General features: G+C 39.5%; 1 protein-coding gene across 1 annotated transcript; it reads right to left on the bottom strand.

Annotated features, from left to right (window-relative positions):
- Positions 1 to 3,673: 3,673 nt before the first annotated feature.
- Positions 3,674 to 5,041, bottom strand: LOC148576982 (uncharacterized). Its single transcript, XM_088502822.1, has one exon. It carries the CDS (start codon positions 5,039 to 5,041, stop codon positions 3,674 to 3,676), a length of 1,368 nt encoding a protein of 455 aa, XP_088358948.1.
- Between the last annotated feature and the right edge of the window lie 6,287 nt (positions 5,042 to 11,328).

Consider the following 11,328-nt stretch of genomic DNA (forward strand, 5'->3'; position numbering starts at 1 on the left):
AAAATTTCAGAAGAGCAACAAGATCAAAAAGCAGATCTAGATCTCAATTGCTCTCTTGACCAAACAGAAAATAAATTGCAGAAGAAATGAAAATGAAAATAGAAGAGAAGATTTAGATCCAATTCTCCAATTCTCAGAATTATCTGAAATAAAAGCAAAGATGATTCTCAGATCAAGGAATTCAATGGAATTCTTCAATCTCAATTCAAAAACCCAAAACAGAAAGTAGAATTTGCAGAAGCAAGAACAAACAGAAAGAAAACATGATCTAATCCCAATTCCCAAATTGAAAATGAAAATTTAAAAGGGAAAAACTAAAAATGAGCCAAAGGTTCTTTTACAAATTAAATTTGATCCTTGACGAACTGATTTCCTATCGGTAAAGAAATTCACAAATATAATCGTGTTGTAAGTATAGCTCCTAAACCAACAGAAAATATTTTCGTACAAACGTTTGGTTGTCACAAGTAACAAACCCAATAAAATTTATAAACCGAAGTATTCAAACCTCGGGTTGTCTTCTCAAGGAATTGCAGGGAAGTATGATTTATTATTGGTTATGAAAAACAGTGTTTTTGGGTTTTTAAAAGGTTTGAACAAGGAACATAAATTGCAGAAATTAATAAATTAATATCTAATAAAACTCTCGACAAGGTATGAAAATCTGGAAGTCCTATCCTAGTTATCTTTATCGATGGTGATGAGAATTGAGTTTTAATCCCACTTAGTTAACCTTTATTAAAGCAAAGGAAAGTCAAGTGGACTAATTAGTTTGATCCTCAAGTCCTAGTCAATTCCTAAGAAAGGACTAGAGTTATTGGAATTCAATTCAATTAGCAACAATAACAATTATCAATCACGATGAGTTTGATAACTCAAGAGTCTCCAATTAATCAATTAAAACCAAGAATATAAAAAGCTAAATAAGAATAATAAATCTGAAATACCTCAATTTATATTAAATAAAGAAAATCCTAACATGAATGGTTCGTAAGCCAATTTGGCAACATAAGTAATCAACAAATAAAAGCATTAAAGTATCTGAAAGTAAAAGAGAAATATAAAGTGAAAGGAATATTGAACCTGTGACTGAAGATGAATTGAACTAAACTAATAGAAATCCTAAAATCCTAAATCCTAAGAGAGAGGAGAGAACCTCTCTCTCTAAAAACTACATCTAATCCTAAAATTATGAATTATGATTGTATGATATCCTTCCTCTTTGATTCCACCATTCTCTGGCTTATATTCTGTGTTTCTGGATTCAGAGTTGGGCCGAAAAAGGGTCCAGAAATCACTGGGGGCATTTTCTGCAAATTCTGGTGCGTGGCGTCTATCACGCGTTCGCGTCATCTAAGAGTTTCCCTTGTCACGCGTTCGCTTTGGTCACGCGTACGCGTCATTTGTGTTCTTCTCAAGGCACGCGTCCGCGTTAGTCACGCGTTCGCATCGATGCCTTTTCGCGCTAGGCACGCGGCTGCATCGTCCATGCGTTTGCGTCGCTGCCCTTTTCTTCAAAACTCCATGTTTGTACTTTCCTTCCATTTTTGTATGTTTCCTTTCTGTCCTCTAAGCCATTCCTGCCTTAGGAGATCTGAAAATACTTAACACACAAATCACGGCATTGAATGGTAATAAAGGGTAATTAAAATTAATATTTTTAAAGCATAAGAAACATGTTTTTCACATATATCACATAATAAGGAAGGGAAAGTAAAACCATGCAATTTACATGAATAAGTGGGTAAAGGATTGAATAAATTACTTAAATTGAGCACAAAATACATCATAAAATATGGGTTTATCAACCTCTCCACACTTAAATAATAGCATGTCCTCATGCTAAATCCAGGAGAAAGGGTAAAGTTAGAATGGTGGAATCACATGCAATGCATTCTATTCTAAATGCAAACTACCTACATGAATCATGCAACTTTAGTTATTATCCGCCTATATATATAAAGCCTACATGTGGTTAATTTATTTCATATTTTCATGGAATCATATATACATAGCAGACCCTAGATAGCATTAAAGCATTTTTACAATTGAGATGGGTAAAAGTATTTCACAAACCTGTAAGACAATTAACAATTAAGCAGAGATATATGGTGATGAGCTATTGAACCCTCACTGGATTTTTGTGTTTACTCTCTAGTCACTCAGTGTTTATTCAATCTATTCTTTTTCTATCCTTGCTTTCTAAAACTTTGTTCTTCATCTAACCAATCAACAATTATGGAATACAGACATACAAAAATCATGAGGTCTTTTTCACGGTTGTAATGGGGCCAAGGTAAAGGTAAGGGTATATGTATAAGGCTAAGTGAGCTAACAAAGTGAATCCTTGACTAGTCTAAGATCTCACCTAACACACATACTTTATATAATTTAAAGTTCTTTTACCTATTTACCCAAATTTTTCCACTTTGTATTACAAGCTCATGCATTAAATTTAATTTTGAAATTTTGTCCCATGTGCATTGATTCTTTTTTTTTTGCATTGGGGGTAATTTTTGTATCCCCTTATTTAAATACTGAAAATAAAAATTTTTTTTTTGTGTTGCACATAGAAATTTAGTTATTTTGGTTTCACATGAGCATGCTTCCCAAATATTCAAATAACTTATTCAATTCCAATTTCCCACTTTTTCTATCCTCCCATGTTCTCATAGAATTTTCCATACTTAAATTATACACAATATCTATCTTAAGCTAACCAAGGATTAAATTTGGAATTTTTATTTATTTTTCTGGTTAAGGCTAGTAATGTGGTTATAGAACAAGAGGGGATTAAAAAGGCTCAAGGGGGCTAGAAAGGGTGATGAAAAAGGTAAGCTTATTTGGGATAAGTGAGGAAAAATTCAAATGATGGCCTCAATCATCTCTTGGTATGTATCTATATTCTATATTGGACATATAGATTAAAACAAAGTAAAGAACACCAGAATGAAAAAGAAGGGCAAAACACACAGGAATGAAATTTATGGTTTGAATGTAACCATACAATTAAGCTCAAAACTCACAGGCTGTGTGTTCTTCAGCTCAAAAATCATATATCAGTTATGTATGTCATGCAAGTAGAAATCAAGAGTTCCCATTATTTTCAATGTAAATCTTAGGGTGGCCCTTAAAATCTTAGTGTTCCTCTTTGAAGAAATGTTGTTAACTAACTAACATGTAATGCTATATATACAAGGTGTGTCGATGTTTGATTATGTTAAAGTCTCTAGTTTACTTCTTTTTTTTTTTATTTTCAATTAAATCAAACTATTATATGCTAAAAAGGTAAACTATACTAATTAATCCACATATTCTATAACTAATAAGTTTAGAGTTGCAAACTAAACCAAATATCTAAGATATAAACTAAAGTGCAATCATGCGGAAATAAAGTAAAAGTACAGCAAAAGAACAATGTGCAATTACTGAAAAATAAAAATAAAGATAAAAATACAGAAAAATAAATAAAATAAGATAGAAGAGTCTGTAGTGGTTCACCAAAAAAAATAAGCCAGGGATGGCGACCTCCCCACGCTTAAAATATAGCATCATCCTCGATGCTCACTCAAGCTGGGTGTGAAGAAGTGTCATCACCGGAAGAATGGGCTGCTGGAGTCTCTGTGGTGGCCTGGGGGTCTGCAGTCTCTATGAGTGTAGTGGGATCTGTCTACTACAGTGGAGGTGCTGACTGGAGAGGAATCTCTGGGTCTGTGGCCTGGATCTGGTGAGGCTCCTCATGCTGTGGTGCAGCCTGCTCTGGTCCTCCCTGCTCGGCCTGGGTAGGTGCCTCCTCCTCATGCTCGTCCGCCTCCTCCTCAGATGGCTCTGATGGTGTGTCAGGCTCAGAGGGAATGTCATGGTGGCCAGTGCGGAGCAATAACTTTAAATGCGCATAGCGTTGCTTGTTGCGATGCTCAGATCTTGCATATCGCCGCTGGTTGTGGTGCTCCATCTGGTCTAGCTGCTGAAAAAGGCGGTACACGAGGTGGTAAATAGGCTCTGAGGCAGATGGAGGTGCAGTGGTGGTTGCTGGTGCAGCAGTGGATGAAGAAGGGGCAGCTGAAGGTGTGGCTGCCTCATCAGAAGCAGTGAGGAATGGGGGTTTGTAACCTAAAGCCTGAAACTTTCTGCTGTGAGTGATAATCTTCTTGCAGCCTGCAGCAGGTGGCTTCTCATCAGCAAGCTCCCAAGGCACGTCAGCTCGGCGGCCTAGCTGGGTGATCAGATAAGGAAATGGGAGGGTGCCTCTAACATGGACCCTGGCCATATAATGCCGGATGAAACGTGGAAGATACAGGTCCTTACCCTCCATCACACACCAGATGAGGGTGATCATAGCAGCGGGCAGCTCTGTCTCATGAGTGCTCGGCATCACATAGTTGCTCAGAATCTGGTGCCAGAGTCGATCCTCATCATTCAGATATATCAGCTTGATTCCCTTAGGCATCGCTGTATTCTTTCCCATGACCCATGGGACAGTGGGATCAAGGGCTATCCTCTGCTTGACAGCATCCCAGTCAAATCTCATAAATCTCATATCCTCTTCAGCCTTTTGGTAACCGTCAGGCTGATCTGACTTAGGCAGAAGCTGGAGGATGTCCTCAATAGCTTCCTCAGTGACCAAAATCTGTTTTCCTCTGAGGTGCACTGCATCCAGAGAAGTCTTGAAATAGTTACAGTAAAATTCTCGGACACAGGAAGCATTGACCTCTGTCAAGTTTCCTTCCAAGAAGAACCAGCCTCTCTGTTTTATCTGTTCGGAGGTGTACTGATGTAGTTCTTCTGGAATTTTTAGAGTTCTTTCTAGGTACAGGTTCCTGGAAGTGGCAAACACTGGATACTTCTGCTCACAATATCTGTTTGCAAATTTAACTAGATCTGTGGCAATGAATAGCTGGTCATCCTTCTCCTGCGGGGTAAAGTGCTTTTCCCGCCAGGAGTCGTCATGCAAAATGTCGAGGATGGTCATAGAGGATTCGCCTCTTTTCCTTTTGCTAGTGGTTGCTTTGCCTTTTCCTTTGCGCTGAGGGTCAAACATCCTAGTATGTGTATGAACAGAGGTGAGGGCAGAGAGATGGTGGTGGTGACGCAGCGGCACTGGGAGGGAACACAGCGGCGCGGTGGTGGAGCGGGAATGGCGTGGTGGACACAGGGGTTTGGGTTGGGCGAGGTGGGTGATGGAGAGAAGGTTGGGGCGAGGGTTGTGGTGGTGGGCAGTGGTGGTGGAAGACGGCGGTCTGAGGGTGGCCGCGGAGGGGGGGCAGTGGCAGAGGGATGGTTAAGAGGGGAGGGAGGAGAAGAAGGGGAGAAAGAAGAGAGGGCGGGTGTGTCACGGGGTGGTCTGGGTGGTTAGGGGTGGGTGGCACAGTGGTGGTGGTGTTTGGGTGGTGGAGTTTGGTTGTAGAGGGGGTTGCAGTGGCAGAGGGGAGTGGAAGGGTGGTTAGAGGACGTGATGGGGTTGGGGTTCGCGTGACTTGGGGTTAGTGGATTCAAATCCACGCGAACGCGTGGGGCAACCGATCGCGTGATTAGGGCAAAATGGGTATGACGCGGTCGCGTGGTTGACGCAATCGCGTAAATTGAGTAAAAGATGAGTGACGCGGATGCGTGAGGCACGTGAACGCGTCGCTGTGAATTGTGCTAGACGCACAGTTTCAGCGTCGTTTTGGAGCAACTCTCTATTTCCATTTAGGGGCCATAATATCCACGTGACGCAGACGCGTCGCTCACGCTTTGGCATGGGATGAGTGTTTTGCAAGTGACGCGTTCGCGTCAGGGACGTGAACGCGTAGACCGTTTTGTGCTAAACGCACGCCAGCCGCACGATTCCAGCCCAACTTTCTGGGCGTTGGATCTTTACGCCGATTTCCATTTCATGCCCACGCGTGGCCTGCGCGCTCGCGTGGGGTGATCTCTCTTTTTTTTTTAATGCAATTATGCAGTATGCAATATACAGTGCTAATGTAGATGCTATGAATAATTCCAGGTTCAATGAAAATAAAATAAAAACAAACAACATGAAATAAAATTGAAAAAGAAACGATCATACCATGGTGGTTTGTCTCCCACCTAGCACTTTTAGTTAAAGTCCTTAAGTTGAACATTTGATGAGCTTCCTATTATGGTGGCTTGTGCTTAAATTCATCCAGAAATCTCCACCAATGTTTGGAATGCCAACAGCCTCTGGGGTCCCAAACAAGGCACGTAAAGCCTTTGAGCAGCTTCAAACAGATTCTCAGGCTCCCGGGGGTGACGAATGTCCGAATAGATTCCAGGATCCCAAACCTTGCTTTTGCACCAGCCCTTGTCTGTTATTGTATTTTTCCAGCCTGGCGGTTTGGAAGTTGTATTCTCACCAAGATGACTAGACGTCTTTCGAGACCCATTCAATTGAACATGATACCAATCCGTGCTCTTCGAATTGAAGTGTGGAACCTTATTGAATCTTGCACACCAGCTCTGAGTACGAGCCATTTCCTTCTTACTCTTAAAGCCGCAGAGAGCTCTAAGCTGGCCATCTGTTTCAAGCAAACCATATTCAAGTGGAAAAGTAAAGATAAAGGTTAAGGATTGTACCCACTTGAAGCTTGTATTAGGTGGTAATGGCCTTGGGATAGGTGTTTCCAGTGGTTCTGTAAGCTCTACTCCCTTGTATTCTTCTGTGAATTCCTCCACTTCTTTGCAAAATTCTTCAACTGCAATTGCATCTTGATCAAAGTCTTCTATGTCTTCCTCGTCACTCAAGTCATAAGTTGGAGGTTGAGAGAAATCTACCTTGACATCATCTTCGTATTCACTTGGATAAGGTTCTTCAGGCTCAAGGAGTTCAGTTGCGGATGTAAGTTCGTGACTAGAAGAGCTTGATTCATGATCATCACTGCCTATGGAATCAACTTCTTGGTCTGTTCCGTCCAATTTTTCACAACGTATATGCTTTGGAGGTTGTGCACTGTCCTCCTCGGCATCAAATTCGAACTTCTCGGCGGAATCCTTTACAGTTCTCGATTCCCATGGAGGTTCAACATCTCCTAAATCTTCAACCACTTCTTCCTCTACAACTATTATGGCTTCCTCTACTTGTTCCAATACAAAGCCATGCTCCTCATTGTCCACCGAAGTTTCTAGTATCTCCTTCATGCTTCGCTCTTCTTTTGATTCCCCACATATAGCCATGTGAGTACTTTGAGTGCTCAGATATTGGGAAGCTAATTTATTTACTACCTTGGTTAAGGCAGTAGTGAGTTCCAGTAAATCCCTTTGCATCTTCACTTGTCCTTGAAGAAGAATATGAAGGGTGTCATCCATTGGAGATTGGGGTGGATATGAGGGATCATTATTTTGGAGGAACGGTTCATCATAAGAATGTAGTGGTTCTTGGGAGTGATTGGATTGGAATCGGGGTGGATATGGATTAAGGTTATAGGGAGCTCGTGAGTATGGTGGTTCAAAGCTATGTTGAGAGGGTGGTTCAATAGCACAGGGTGGAACTTGTTGATAACTACAAGGGGGTCCACCATATCTATCAGCTTGGTATGCATTGTAGAATGGTCGTCGTCTGTGATACTGTGGAGCGTGTTGTTGTCTAAAGGGTTGATCAAGTCCTCGTGGCTCCATCCATCCTTGATTACGCTGACCTTGATGCATGTTCCTGCTATAGCTTTCTTTCCCTTCAACAATATTAGAACCAAACTCAAAGCGAAAGGGGTGAGAACTCATGGTAGCTAATAAGAATTAAAAATGAAAACAGAAACAAATAAAAAGGCAAAAGAAAAATATTTACAATAACCAATAATAAGGCACACGTTTGCAATTTCCCGGCGACGGCGCCATTTTGACGAACTGATTTCCTATCGGTAAAGAAATTCACAAATATAATCGCGTTGTAAGTATAGCTCCTAAACCAACAGAAAATCTTTTTGTACAAACGTTTGGTTGTCATAAGTAACAAACCCAATAAAATTTATAAACCGAAGTATTCAAACCTCGGGTCGTCTTCTCAAGGAATTACAGGGAAGTATGATTTATTATTGGTTATGAAAAATAGTGTTTTTGAGTTTTTAAAAGGTTTGAACAAGGAACATAAATTGCAGGAATTAATAAATTAATATCTAATAAAACTCTTGGTAAGGTATGAAAATCTGGAAGTCCTATCCTAGTTATCTTTATCGATGGTGATGAGAATTGAGTTTTAATCCCACTTAGTTAACCTTTATTAAAGCAAAGAAAAGTCAAGTGGACTAATTAGTTTGATCCTCAAGTCCTAGTCAATTCCTAAGAAAGGACTAGAGTTATTGGAATTCAATTCAATTAGCAACAATAACAATTATCAATCACGATGAGTTTGATAACTCAAGAGTCTCCAATTAATCAATTAAAACCAAGAATATAAAAAGCTAAATAAGAATCATAAATCTAAAATACCTCAATTTATATTAAATAAAGAAAATCCTAACATGAATGGTTCGTAAGCCAATTTGGCAACATAAGTAATCAACAAATAAAAGCATTAAAGTATCTGAAAGTAAAAGAGAAATATAAAGTAAAAGGAATATTGAACCTATGACTGAAGATGAATTGAACTAAACTAATAGAAATCCTAAAATCCTAAATCCTAAGAGAGAGGAGAGAACCTCTCTCTCTAAAAACTACATCTAATCCTAAATTATGAATTATGATTGTATGATATCCTTCCTCTTTGATTCTTCCATTCTCTGGCTTATATTCTATGTTTCTGGATTTAGAATTGGGCCGAAAAAGGGTCCAGAAATCACTGGGGGTGTTTTCTGCAAATTATGGTGCGTGGCGTTTGTCACGCGTTCGCATAGGTCACGCATTCGCGTCATCTGAGAGTTTTCCTTGTTACGCGTTTGCTTCGGTCACGCGTACCCGTCATTTGCGTTCTGCTCAAGGCACACGTCCGCGTCAGTCACGCGTTCGCGTCGATGCCTTTTTGCGCTAGGCACGCGGCTGCGTCGTCCATGCGTTCGCGTCGCTGCCCTTTTCTTCAAAACTCCATTTTTGTGCTTTTCTTCCATTTTTGTATGTTTCCTTTCTGTCCTCTAAGCCATTCCTGCCTTAGGATATCTGAAAATACTTAACACACAAATCACGGCATCGAATGGTAATAAAGGGTAATTAAAATTAATATTTTTAAAGCATAGGAAACATGTTTTTCACATATATCACATAATAAGGAAGGGAAAGTAAAACCATGCAATTTACATGAATAAGTGGGTGAAGGATTGGATAAATTACTTAAATTGAGCACAAAATACATCATAAAATATGGGTTTATCAATCCTATTTATACACTTTCTATTTTGGTCTTCAAAATTTGGAATGGGCCTTTGGCTTTGGACTTGAAGGAGAGTGGATTCGGATGGCTTGGTTCAAGTGGCATGGGTCAGGGTGGAGTTGGCCAGCTCCCAGGGAAGCACTCCATTTGGAATAGTGAACTCCACATTGACATCTTGTGGCGTGCCAAATTGGTGCTCCTTGTGTGCATTTGGCCTTCCTAGGGTTCAATAAGTGAACGCTACCTTCACTCTTTGAATGTGGCTCTTGCTGAGTCTTCCTCCCCAAGGCTTGAAGCACGAAAACGTTGCCACAAGAGAATGCTACGTTCTAATTTTTGAACGCTACCATTCCTTGGTGCGTGCCTCCCTCTTCGAGCATGATAAAGTTCACAAAAGTGAACGTGGCGTTCAAATTTTTGAACGCTACTTCTTGCCATGCGCCTTGGTGAGCGAGTTCCCTTCATGGGTGCTCTCCTTTGATGAGCACTCCGTTTGCAATTTTGAGCGCTACCTAGTACTTTTTTGTGCCTTCCTCTTGGTTGATGCCCGAAAAAGGTGAGGATAGTGAACTTGGCATTCACTTTTGTGAACGTTACCCTTTTGGTTGGCCAACAATCCTTGCTTCCAAGCCAAGATCCACGAGAAAGGTAAAAGAGTGAACGCTATGTTCACTATTGCAACGCTTTCTTGGCTCTTCCCTTTCTTCCTCATTTCTTCACCTACAAGCAACCAAACAACCAATCAAAGTCTCACCAAAATCACAAGATCTTTGCATTATTCATAAAATCAATTAATTCTATCTTAAACCTTATAATTTTGTGTAAAATAAATGATGTTTGATTGATTCAAAATGATCATGAAAATCCACTCCAATTACTTACTTATTGTGCAAGAAAGTACATAAAACCTAATGAAACTAATGAGAAATGCTTGTAAAACTAGCATAAGATAACTTGTCATCACAACACCAAACTTAAATCTTGCTTGTCCCCAAGCAAGCACTAAACATGAGAAGAAATGAAATGAAATAGAGAAGCACATATCCTTATTTAGCAGATAATTGAATTGAGATCATGGGATTTTATGCAGACAAGATGCAGCTCACTTATTCTTTGCTGATAGATAAGAAATGCTTCTTTGAGGATTGACGAGAGTTGCTGTCATAATTCCTTGCTCTTTGATTGATCCCTTTTTTATTTTTCCTTATTTCTTTTGGTTAAAAAGCTTATTTCTCAATGGTAACTCAGTGTCAAGTGTTGTAGCAGCCTTTTGGCTCAATTTTTCTCAACACTTCTTCACTACAGACACTTGGCTCACAATTCTTCTTAGGAACATTGATGCCCAGCACCTCTTTGGGTTACTAAATGCTTTGTAACTAGGTTGCTCTTGATAATGGACTTTTGGTTGATAATCCTAAATTAGTTAACCCAAGTTACCAAGTTTTAAAAGACTCCTCAGAACCTAATTGTCCAAGCATATCCTAGTACAAAAAACACCACAGCCATATGTCCTAAGGTCTAAGCTATTGGTGTCTAGCCTTATTATTTGTTTCTTTTATTTTTGTTGCCAATCCTTGGCTTTTCTTTTCTTTTTATTTCTTTTCATTAATAAAAGGTTTCATATCAGCAACTAAGTTCACACTACAAAGGACATTCTATTAAGTAGCTTTTATTATTAAGCTTATCATCTAATCAAACAATCACCACCACAGAATTTAATTCTAATTCCTACCACATTGGACACTTACTCTCTATGTCAAACATTTTCTCTTATTGATGCAAAAGGGAAACAAAACATAATTCAGCAAATGAGTGATAACAAGCATTTACACTAGTGTAGACATCAAAATTTGTATTATTTGAACTAACATAAAGGTAGACAGCAAATTCTTATTCAGAACATTTTAAAGCAAAATGAATTTTGTGACAATACAACCTCTCATGGGTGTCTTGCAGCTTTCCTTTTATCATCATCTTTCACTTTTGCATTTCCCTTGGTGATGATTCTTTCAAGAGGTTGAGTGTCTTTT

Source organism: Arachis ipaensis, chromosome B1 (assembly GCF_059453495.1).
Source record: "Arachis ipaensis isolate K30076 ecotype BB chromosome B1, ASM5945349v1, whole genome shotgun sequence".
Lineage (NCBI taxonomy): Eukaryota > Viridiplantae > Streptophyta > Magnoliopsida > Fabales > Fabaceae > Arachis > Arachis ipaensis.